Raw genomic sequence first — 12,688 nt, forward strand, 5'->3', positions numbered from 1 at the left:
TCCCTCTGCAATTTCCCCCAATCTACTCAAGTTCAAACACAGGAATGTACCTTTTCTTCCTATCAACATTTCTCATCTTTCCTCCCTCTGCTCTTGACCCTCGTGGTGTTACTGTGCCGGCGGGGGGCCGGCGGTTGCTCGTTGGTGTGGCGCCAGATAGGAAGCAGCTGACCGCTGTGCAGGAAGTGGACAATAAAGGACAAACGCAACCCCAGGCAAGTGAAGAAAAGAATGAGTGTATGTAGCCATATGTGTGCGTATACATCTACATTGTTGGATGTTATGAACATTTGTTCAGCGTTCATATGTTATTTAAACACAATATGTGCATCATTGCATTTGATGCTATTATATGAGTTAGAATCTGCTCATAAGATTACCTTACATGGTAACGTTCATAGCCGAAGCACGGTTCAGGGCAAAGGGAAATGATTGGCATGCCATGAGCCTACCGAGAGACAAAAGGCAGAAACAAAGCATGTCTGTAAATAGTGCTGCTGTACGTCTGCGTGCTCTCCGTGGCTCCTGCCGACTTCCTTATCCGAGAGGCATCGCTCGGATCGCCTCTCTCTGAAGTCGACGCTTCCCATTGTTCCTGCCGAGGCTGGAATTTCGCAGCTGGCTCGATGAGAGTGACAGACAGCGGTGCACAGGGAAAAGTAAAAGACTGATGTGGACCATGTATGGAAAGAGAACAGACAATGGGAACAGTATGAAGCAGAACAAGATGTTGAGTTGCCGATGAATCAGCTGTGTCAAGCTCACTTTAATATAGTCTAGCTAAGTTTAAATATAACTACTAATATACATACAAATGGCATAGTTTTGAACAGAATCTACTGTATACAGGTATTGACATGATGTTACGTTCTTTTTGAGCAAAACTTGTTTTTACTTTGGGGTGTTTTTTCTGTGTGAAGTCGATGGCGACACTATTGGACTGACGACCTTATGACATAAACATTGCTGAGAGCAAAAGCTGACAGAAAGAAAAGAGGATTTATGGTTCACTGTACTTTAAAGGAGACACACCTCAGGCTCTCTGCTCCCCTGTAATCCACCGACTCTCACTTTAAATTCTGAATTGAGCAGACTTTGGGAGGAACTAAATCGACCAAAAAAAAGTTTCCGACAGTGTAAAAAAGCGTATCGCTGATGAATAAAGACGCTTTTTATGCCTCGCGCGAAAACTTTCCAGTCTCATAACTTTTTCAGCAGTTCGGCTCAGTTTATGTGTTTAAAATCAGAGTTTGGTACAGAAGCTCGTGTCTTCATCTTTTTCACTAGCGCCCCGGCTCCAAACCAACTAGTTTGTGCTGTGGAGGATGGAGTGTTGCGTTAAGGTTATCTTTTTTAACTATGTCTGTACTATTTGAACTGCCAAAAAATATAGGGCGCGCTTGTTATTCAAAGAAATCACGATGTCAGAGTTGGCAGTCTCTCTGGAAATCAATTTAAATGTTAATCCCTTTATAGGAAGATCCACATTTGGAAAGATATTTTTTTTTTCACTAGTGTTGCAGTATCTTTGCTCACTTAAACGGCAAAGGATTAGTTGACCACTTGCATGTGCACCTTATACGGTCTTCCTCCGGCTGTCTTTATTTACCAAAACTGCAAATGCAGCATGCATACAACAAGTGTGTGTTTGTGTATGTGTGTGTTTGTGTTTCTTTATTCCATTGTGTTTTCGAGGCAGAATAAGATCATTATCAAGTCAAAGATCTAAAGACATGATGCCCTTCGCTCTCCCTCCACAGAGACACATGACCCAGGTGTGTGTGCGTGTGAGCAGGTAATATGTCCCCGACTCCCCTTGGCTTATTCCTGTCAATCATCCATTGGAGGCTGTCTTACTGAAAAGGTCACAAGGAAGAAGACAGGCGGATGGAGAGAGAGAGAGAGAGAGAGAGAGAGAGAGCTGAATATTTTAAATAGTTATTGGATCAAAATAGACAGGCAAGAAGGGGGATGGGAGGTTTGCACCAAAGTCTGCCACAAAAACACATAACTCACTAACTGTTCCAATACACATTTATGGTTTCTTAAAAATAAAGTCGGACTAGAACACAATGTTCTACCTGCACTGCTCAGAGTATAGACTAAATCACAGTTATGTAGCGCCAGACCGGCACGTTTCACACATACTTCACACACTTCCGCTTTCAGGTTGTGTGCACAACTCACATGAGACGTTTTGTTGGCTTTTGCATTAAAAAAAAACAACATTCAAATATAACAAAACCACTTGATGTAAATAGCATTGCATTGTTTAACTAAGTTTCACCATGCACTGTTTGAAACGTTGCCTCCTGTGAAGAATGAAAATGGTTTTGAAAAGTCTGCATGGAACAAAAGCTGAAATTGACACGTGTTTTTGTTGGAAAATGCAAAAAAAAATTAGCAGTACCTCCTCGTAGGATGTGAACCATTGCATGGAGCTCCATTGATGGCCTGATACGCTCCTGAACTATCGTAACTAAAAAGTATTATTGTCAGCAAAACGGGTACGGTAAAACTTACTGGCTTGTTCTGAAGCGTTTAACTGTATCATGCATGGTCCTAATCAGGAGATACGGAGATGTCAGGGACATTTCTAAGTACAATAACCACTTGGGAAGATCAATTTCAAGTCAATACAGATGATAACATTTACGCCAGCGTTGTGCCTAACATCAGAATTAGTTTTCTTGGTGACACAATGACCTGTATGGACTAGATTAGAAGATTCCTAAGCGTTGGGCTTGAGAAGGGTTTCACGTCTCGAGCTCAAATCCGTGAAACAGTGAAAAGTCGCTTCACATGGACTCAAGCTGTCGTTGATTCATTGATCGCATGCAGTCATCGTTTTTGGGAAGCATTCAAGGAACATGACTCAGGAGAATAATTCTTAGCTATCATCCTTATCCTTTAAAGTCAAAACTGAGTAGCAAGTCCATTTTGATAAGGTCATGTCAGTCGTGCCATTATGTTTTTAGAATTTCCGTTCTCGCGAACGCGATATCTCCAGAACTCCAGGAAGGAATTTCCTCAAATTTGGCACAAACATCAACCCGCAATCAAAGGATGAACTGACGAGTTGTTGATCAAAGGCCACTGTGACCTCCACAACTCAATAATTGACAGGCGTGTTATGCCGATTCCTCGTAGCACAGGGATCTGGAGCGATGACATGGTGGACGTGGAGGTAAACGGCAACACGACCCGGTCGGCGGAGTCTCGCAACCGCGATGCGGTGATTCTCGTTTCAAGTGTCAAATGAAACATTATGTAAAGTAAATCCTGAGTGAGGGAGTCTCACCCGCTGCGCGTCGCAGTCGCAGCTCCTGTTTTAGCTGACTGAGCACACTTATCAGAGTCGGCCAGTGAGCCATCCTAATTGGTTGTCTCCTCTCCAGTTCTTTCCCTGTGTCTCCTTAGCTCAGCACTGCAGTGTTGTCGGTCCCGCTGGGACTTGTTTCGTGGCTGCACTCCCACACACACACACACACACACACACACACACACACGGTACTGTACCGTGGCAAACAAAAATACACAACCTCACACAAAGGCACCGAGAGGCACGCAGGCGTGTGTACGCACCACACTGAAATCTCACAACCCATCCTTCCTTTTGTAAACACCAATACTCCTACACATCTCTCTCTCTCTCGCTCTCTCTCGCTCTCTCTCTCTCACACACACACACACACACACACGCACACAAACACACACACACACACTGCTCATTAGGCAATGATAGATTCAGTAAGCTTGACTTGAGATAGTACCCCTCATAAAAAAGGATGATACAGAAATACGTACACAGACACACAAACACCCCCACACTCCCAAAATGGTGCTCATCACTCTATTCATTAGTCAAATGGGGCTGTCAAAGTGAATTAATGTGCTTTACTGCACCTGTCAACAGCTTGTATTTGCTTGCCGGTGGAGGTCCTTCACTAAATCTCAGTTATTGTTATACCACACACATGCACACACCTACACACACACACCTACACACACCAACTTCTTACCTTGTTTTAGGATCCTATGTCATTCCTTTGCTTCCTAAGATGATTCACATTAAACAAATTGTATAACTTTGCATATGTGCGAAGAAATTCGCGGGGTGCATCAGGCGCCAGAGCAATGCACACACACCCGGAGTCAGCTTTGAGGGAACCAAGAGCCGTGCGACAAAACACATGTGCACGGCAGGGTTACTATTTTGAGCGTGGAGAAGAGAACATAGTGCTGTGTGATGGAAGCACTTCTGCCCGATGCTCTGTGAAAAGCCAGCGGAGAAACATGCTTAATTCATGAAAGCGAGTCGGAGTCGAGTGGCGCTTCTCTCAAGACGGTTGACGTGAATGTGTCTCAACAAAAGCGCAACTTGCACGACGCAGAGATGCGGTGCAGTCAGGTGCACGTGGTGGAAAGGGAGTTCAGGGCATTGTTCCCAGCGATGAGCTCACCTTCTGGGTGGCAGCCTGTCCCGGCCCAGAAACAAATAACTCAGCTTGTGGCAGGACGGGCAGCCCATCGCCCCGCCGCTCTGAGGAGACGCGCGGCGCTGAAGAGGGCAGTGGATATTGATCGTGTTTGCTGCCAAAGAGGCATCTTTTCATCATCTTTTCATCTGCAACGTTGATTTACTCCTAACTTGCAAATGTTACTTGGTCGAAATGTGAATATTGTGAGCTAGCTGTCGAGGTGGAGACCTATGTGTGGCTTGTGAGCAAGAATAAACAGGCGTAGTTGATGATCTTTTGCTGCCCTTTACACTATGATTATTTGTATTTAGTGTTGTTGGAGTTTTAAAGATTCAAAAATAGCGCCCGAAATAATGTACTGGTATTAATAATGGTATTTGTCTCGGTGCTGTCCCTCAGATGCACTGGTTTCATTAGAGTCGGGGTGTTTTTTTCTTGCTAAAAGGGCTGAGGAGGATTAGCAGAGACTTCTTCTTCTATGTTTTTTTTTCATCAGGTCTTTGGTATATGATCAAAACATGCCCAGTGGAGCTCATTAGCAGACTGAGACAGAACGTGTGCACCACCTCTGACCATCACAAGGACTTAAAACCGCCTCACTTGGCTTTCTATTAAAAGTTCTCGCTCGGAAAATAAAGTGTCTGATTATTCAGGGGAAATAATAAGCATGGAGATGCCTGTAAACACCAAACGCCACGATTCACGCGGTCGTCACGGTTTGAGGCTGTTTTTTTTTTTTTTTTTTTTAAGGGAGAAGCAGTTCGTATGTGAAACTTTACTGCATCTCGCTCACTTTTAGGAAAATCCATAATTTATTGACTCTCAGATCATTTTTGGCAATTCTCTGAACCATTTAAGAAAAGCGTGTTGTTAATTATTTATTCGCTGCATTTGAATTCACGAGAGCAGCGGAGAATCTTTGGGTCTTTTGGGAGATCACAGAATAATTGATGTGCTATTGAGCTTTGTATTTGAGTGAGTGTTGCAGTTACATAAGAGTGTTGTTGCTGTCAGACTATATAATAGCACCCTACAGATCTGTGGAGAGATATTTTGGCAGGCTAGGTTTTTGTCTTCCTTTAGTTTTCTGACTGCATTCACCAAAGCAAACCACTGCTGCTCGAATGTCGAGAGCCTTCTACTTATTTTATTGACTAGATGCAGTGAGGCAAGCATTGAAAATGCACTTAATAGCTCAAACAGTCTTTTAAATCGTTGTGTGCTATTTTGTGTAGCCTTTTTAATTAAAACTATTTAAAGACTCAAGTTAAAACAACAACTCGGAGGACTAAGAATGTCGATAGCGCCAAGTTTAATGTGAAAATGTGTGAAAACTATTTTTCTAATGACATATTTGACTGGCAAGCCAGATTTTCACAGATGCCGGTGAATCCTCCAAAAAAAATCCTTCTTTTTTCCTGTGGAAGAAAATACATTGTTTGCCTCTTTTGTCAAATTGCAGGCCACCCTCGCTTTTCATCCAGCTGTGTGCAAAGCTGATTTCACCAATCATTGTTTCGTGTCATTACCGATGAGTCATTGACTCTGACTGATCCTGATTACAGAGAATACTGCACTGTCATGTTTCCCCCCTCCCCGCAAGGGAAGCAACATCCGTCTCAATATGGAGCCGAGGGAAACGGGCTCGCTCGCTGCATGATGAGAGTTTAATTTCCGCATTATGCCTCCGAGGGTTATTAAGAAACAACCAAAAGCGGTGAGGTGGTGATTTCTTCCCTTTTTGAGTTATCAGGTGCTTAACCTTTTCTTTCTCATTGGTTCAGTGTTGACCAACACAGTTGTGTTATAGTAACAACTAACACTCTATATTTTCTGCAAAGTCGCTCGATAAAATGTTGCACAGTAAGTTAACCGTCACTGGAGCAAATCTTTTCACACGCAAACAGGCCACAAGAGGAAGATTGACGACACTTCACTGAGAGGCAGCAGTACTTAATCCGCTGTTTCCTACCTTCTTGGGTTTCTTTCAAAGGATTAGTTCATTTTGAGAAGAAGAGTTGTTGTTTTTTTCCTCCAAGAAGTTTGGCTGAACGACGCCGTCGTAGCAGAAATAGGGGGAACTCATGAAGTCAGTAAAATAACGATGAGTATCGTTTGATATATTCAACATCAATATTGCCTGAAATGCTCTAACATTAGTCCCCAGAAGATACGGGACTATGCAAAGCTGTGGCAGCAAAATCGCTGACTCTATTGGATTGAGCAACTTTACCTCAATGTCAACTAATTCCTTTAAAAAGGCGGACGCTTTTGAACTGACTCAAAGTGACCAATTTAAAGATGGCAACCGCCAGGCGCGGTGATCCAAAGACCAACCTGAGCTTTCACTCCAACCAACCGGCGAAAACAGCTTTCACTGACTCGCCCCGAACACATAAGAGCAGTTACTTCTGTTGAAAGATTGCTTCGTATCTACAGCCCCATTTATAATTCAAGTCACACTTTGATATTAGCCGCTAGAAACGCCGGAGGCCGTTTGAGTTTGTGGGCTCGTCGGCAAAGGTCAAGTTGAATCTCATCATGAGTCGACTTATCCTGCTACAACGGTTTGTGTGAGAGTGTACGGAAATCCCAGCCATCATTAGGCTTGCGCCACAAAAACATGATACAAAATGTAGATCCTCTCTCTTTGGGCTGAATATGTAATGCATCATTATTTCATTTCAATGTAAATGTTTAATGCTGTTGCCGGGTTTGCCGCCAACGTAAAGTGCATGAACGCTGTTTATCGTTCCACATCAGGAAATTAAACTAACCCCGTGGTGAAGGAACAGAGGCAAGGGCAAACATATGATGAGGTGTGTGAGTGTGAGAGTGAGAGTGTGTGTGTGTGAAACCCATCTGGATCAAAGCTGGAAATAGAGCCCACTATTTAACATTAAACCCTCACACACTTCCTGTGGTGGAGGCATAGTTTGGGTGTCCCTGTCCTCTTCAGTCACACAAGAAAAGAGAAAGAAATCACGAGGAGATGAAGTGTGAGGGGGGTTAGATTGAAGGAGCAGGGAGAGGGACAGAGAGAGAGAGGGAGGTGCCGCCATCGACTGCAGCAGAAAATTGAGCGAGCGGAGGAAATAGGGGAGGGCAGAGTGGTGATGAGAAAGGGATTGAGAGAGAGAGAGAGAGAGAGAGAGGGAGGGAGAGAAGGAGAGTGAGAGGGAAAGAGTGGCGGCATTTGCTCACTGCAGAACCTTTCATTGATAAAGTAGCGCTGCTGTGAGCCAGACGACCGCAGCTGGACACATCACACACACATACACACACACACACACACACACACACACACATAAACACACACACACACACACACACACACGCCACTCACATGCAAACACTTCCTGGGTGTTTGTTTACAGGCTGACACCCTGGCATCAATGCATGCACCCACAGTGCACGCCAAACAGCACCACTGAGGACACACACACACACACACACATCTTACACTCTTACTGATACGGACATCTCTGCAGACTCCCCCTCCTCTTCTCCTCACCCTCTTCTGGGCACGGGAGCATAGTTGGGTAACCACGGGAAAAGGGACACCTGTACCCGAGGAGCAGAGAGTCGGTGCATCTGATCTGGGATCAGTTGTCGGAGGAGTCGCTGGATAAAAAAGAGGCAGTTGAAGCTGCAGCGGAACCAGCCGGTACACCAGAGTGAAGGTATGGAATGATGGAGGCGTGTGTGCATGCATTCATACGCATGGGGAACTTCACACACACACACACACACACACGCACACACACACAAACAAACACAATCACACAGCAGACAGTTCACTGAGATGCTTTCTGACTGAGCTGTAAACAGAGCAGTTTTTCTCCTCACAGCAACAGGAGCTGGTACCTTCCTCCTCTTTCTCATCTCTCCATCTTTTTGGACGCGTTCTCTCTCGCATCCTCCCGCTCTTTTTCTCCATCCTGCTCATTTTCATTGCAGTGTCCTGCCTCTGTCCCTCTTATTTTTGCAGCCCATCTGTTTTCTACACCTCCACCTCCTCTCGCTCCTCTCTTTTTCGCACCCTCTTTTTGCCACTTCTCTCTCTCTCTCTGTCTCTCTCTCTGTCTCTCTCTCTCTCTCTCTCTCTCTCGCTCAACACAGGCTCAGCATCATGTTGTGTGCCACACTCGCTCTTCTCGTGCCTTAAACAACTCTTCCTCTTCTTGTTTGAATCCCTGTCAGTCTGTCCGTCACGCTGGGATCTACGGAGGCAAACGGAGTGCCGGTGTCGGCCATGAAGCTGGTGAGCGGGGGACGAGGAGGAGGTGGCGGAGGCGGGGGAGGCGGAGGAGGTGGAGGAGGTGGGGAGAAGACTGCCTTTTCCTTTAAGAAGTGCTCGGCTTTCCAGTTTGTCAAGAGAAAGGTCAGTTTGGGTGGAACGCACGCACGCACGCACGCACGCACGCACACGCACGCACACACGCACACGCACACACACGCACACACACACATACATTTTGGGATTGATGCATCTGAGAGTGTGTTTGACGAGACAGTGAGAAACATGTTGGCAGTAAGAGGAGGTGTCACTGCCGGAGTGTTTCCTCTCACTCCTATGTGTGTGTGTTTGTGTGTGTGTTTGTGTGTGTGTGTGTGTGTGAAGGGAGAGAGAGTGAGAACGAAAGGGAGAGAGAGAGAGAGAGAGAGACAGAGAGAGAGAGAGAGAGAGAGAGAGAGAGAGAGAGAGAGAGAATGCCAATGATGATGTCATTGTAAAAGCTAAGCCTTGTTAATCAGGCACAACAATTTGTCTCCCTTGTGTTTACTGTGTGTGTGTGTGTGTGTGTGTGTGTGTGTGTGTGCGTGTGTGTGCACGCCCCAAAACACTGTTGCGTTACAGAACCCACAAGGGTTTTGTGTAGAAATCATGACATCACTGAGCTGGCAGGTCCTACAGTTAAAGATCTACTCAGCATATCCTGCATTATGCTGCAATGCTATCACAACACTCATTTCCTGTGCAATATTCATGCTTTGCTTTAATTTAGTGTTTTTCTCAGTTGGCGTGTTTGTGTTGAGTGTGTGCGCTGACTGCTTTTATATTTAGGGCGCACTTCATACAGGTTTTACTGCGGATGTTTTTTCCCGATCAGCATCCCACTTTCATACACATGCAGTATTTCTTGGACCGATTGATTGAAGAGTTACAACCTAACTGATAACTAGACTATTAAAGTGGATTGAATTATCAATTATCATTTGTTACTTCAGGCCTGATGGGTTTTTTTTTAAAGTGAGAAACTCAACTTAACTTTCGTCAATGACTTAATAATAGTCCATGATGGGTTGGTTACCTTTCAAAAGAGAAAGAGCTCAATAAAAGCAACAAGTAAAGTTTGTTAGAAGGTGATTTTTCACTTCAGGAATCAGGAATCTTGTATTTTTACTGCTTTATTGGCATCAACACATTGTTGATTCACATTCATAAAAAAAATATTACAACTTGTTAACCTTTTACAACGTATGCCGTATTAGAAAGCAGTCAATTGTCTTGTGCTTGATATATAAGCCTGACGCATGCATAATACAAAAAAGAATGGATAAACAGAAAATGAGTCAGCAACTAGCTTGATGATTGATTAATAGTTGTTCATCAGTAATCATCAGGCATTTTCAGAGCAAAAGTGCAAACAATTTGGAATCAATGAATCAATCCAAATTGATCAAAACATTTGTTAGTTCAGCAAAAAACAGAATAAATAAATATTTGTGGCACGCTGACGCTCTTTGTGCTAAATGCTCATGAAGAAATGAAGACAGTAGAAAAGCGACTGAGTTTCAAAACAGAGAAGCATATGGATGCTAATTCTAACCCAGTGAGTTGCTAAGAAAAGTATTTCCATAGCGGTGATAATCTGTGAACCACTGCCAAGCTGGTTGACATGTTGCTGGGTTTGTTGGACTTCTGAGCTTCGGTTTATGTGCCGTTATATGTCAAAACCCCAATTACTGTCTGTTACACTCACTCGAAACACGCCAAGCTTGACAAACAGTACAACTCCTGCGCCCTCAGGTCGAAATAACTTGCCACAGATTTACATGAGATCAAAAGAAAACATTGAGCACTATGACTTTGGGGCATGATGGGAAGGAAATGACTAACATTACTTACAGCTTAGCGGATTGATGCATTTACTCAATAATCTCATTTGGCACATTATTTATTTTCCGTTACCCGATAAATCAGATGATAGAGTATGTGTTTATTGCCCGGGTTGTTCTGTTTAAGTTATCACATATTACCAGCCCGAGGCAGCGAATACATTCCAGGATAACAATTGGAAAAAAAAAATCCAAGATCAAGTACGTACTTAAGATACAAATAAGTCCTTGATTTTAGGTTGCTCGGAAGATTCGGATACATTTCCAGCCTGGTTGTGTCATCGACGTGGCTTCTTGCTCGCAGTAGGGTTTTCCGAAGTGTGTGTTGGTCTCAGATGGCGTACAGTATGGTGCGGATCCCTGATGGCTCGGCCTGTTAATATGAGCAGATTGTGTTGTGTTAACACCCACGCACAAACACACATGCACTCCCACCGGCACATTCTGCTGCGATGAGTCTCCCATAGGATTAAAAAAAAAAGAAGAAGTAAGAAATATTAATCCGGTATTAAAAGCCTGAGGCTCTATTGATACATGCATCTATGATACATCTTTATTGCTTTTCTTTTGCATGTTTCTGTATAAAAGCGGCGCTCCACCATGCCGAGACAAACAGAAGCTTCCAGATATGCATCAGCACAAAGCCTCGAATCCGAATGAATGCCTGCTGCTGATAAAGGGTTTCATTTCTTTCTATTGGTGTCTGAATAAGACTACATTACATCATGGGGACAGCAGACTGAGCAGTGTATGATACACATGATGGAAGGAAATAAGAAATGAATTGCTCACTGTGGGTTTTTTTTGTCTGTGAATTTGGTCTGTATCAACTGTTGATGAGCTCCTTGTGCAACATTGGACAATTTGAAATACAACGTTTCCCTGAAGTGACATCATAATATAACCAGCAGCGTTTGATGTGTGACGCGCTACACACATTACGTACCCTGTAAGAGTTTAAAAGTTTAAAAAAAAAGAAAAAAAAAAGATGATGGATAGCTCTGCAGTGAATTTTAAGGTTGGCTCCAAACAGGAAAACATATTCCTCCTGCTGTGAGCACTGTGTTGTTGAGGTGAACTCGTGTTAAGCTCTGGACGTCAAGTCGTCGGCATCATGGTCAGAGTGACGTGTTAAACAAGAGGTTTGACAGCGCGCCGCCTGCTCCACGGGGCAATGCCACGACATGGCTCACTCTGCTTCCAGTGGGATGACAAATATCAAAGGAAAGAACCCTCTAATTGGACGTAATGTCAATCCAACAGTCATGTTCTGTGTGAGGAAACTTGCGTGGTGGTATTCTAATTTTGCTGTAGGTGTGTGTCGTCACATATGTCTGCAAGTCGTACACTGGCTGCTTTGTTTTTGTGCTGACCTGCTGGAGTGTTTTTCCCTCAGACCCGACATGCCTTGACGCGCCGTCTGGCTACCCTTCGACTCAGGCATTCAATCCCTGTGTGTGTGTGTGTGTGTGTGTGTGTGTGTCACAGCTGTCTTCCCTCTGTGCTGCCCGGTCACACAGGCTACTGCCCCGCGGTGTGTGTTTGCTAAATGTTCGATGCTTTAGGCTTCTCCTAAATATTTTGCTTTTTTTCCCCTGCCGCTGTTTTTCTGTCTTCCATGTGTCACTTTATCTTCTTCACTTGCACCAACTTTTCCTTTTTTTCTCTCTCCCCAGAACCCAGCTACACACACACACACACACACACACACACACACACACACACACACACACACACACACACACACATCGGATGTTACGGTTAGTGACAGTGCTTTTCTGGTAGCCCTTAGTCATTGCAGGATATATGTGCGCGCGTGTGTGTGTGTGTGTGTGTGTGTGTGTGTGTGTGTGTGTGTGTGTGTGTGTGTGTGTGTGTGTGTGTGTATGAAATGTGCTTGCACGCACCAAGTTGTGCATGCCCCTGTGAATTCTCACAATTAAACACAATGTCTTGTTTGCATAATGTGAACATCTGTTCGTAACAAGGACGTAGAAGGGTTTTAATTCATAGTAATTCATCATAATAGCCACACATGGATGGAAGTCCCCTTCTGCAGAGAGAGAGCTTTCTGAAGTACTGCT

The 12,688-nt window shown here is 44.2% G+C and overlaps 1 protein-coding gene across 2 annotated transcripts in view; it reads left to right on the plus strand.

Annotated features, from left to right (window-relative positions):
- The first annotated feature begins 7,646 nt into the window (after positions 1 to 7,646).
- The window catches only part of sgk1 (serum/glucocorticoid regulated kinase 1), a 30,278-nt gene continuing 25,236 nt past the window's right edge, over positions 7,647 to 12,688 (plus strand). Inside the window, exons 1-2 of one of the 2 annotated variants that reach the window (XM_068576483.1) lie at positions 7,647 to 8,164; positions 8,685 to 8,865. In XM_068576483.1, the coding sequence (XP_068432584.1) occupies positions 8,737 to 8,865 (129 nt within the window). In that variant the 5' untranslated portion in view covers positions 7,647 to 8,164; positions 8,685 to 8,736. Of the gene's footprint in view, positions 8,165 to 8,230; positions 8,345 to 8,684; positions 8,866 to 12,688 lie in introns of those variants that run through there. The other variant, XM_068576484.1, reaches the window with a different exon arrangement.

The sequence above is a fragment of the Clinocottus analis genome, unplaced genomic scaffold, assembly GCF_023055335.1.
Source record: "Clinocottus analis isolate CAN_PGR_092001 unplaced genomic scaffold, fCliAna1.0.p SCAF_15, whole genome shotgun sequence".
NCBI classification, from domain to species: Eukaryota; Metazoa; Chordata; class Actinopteri; order Perciformes; family Cottidae; genus Clinocottus; species Clinocottus analis.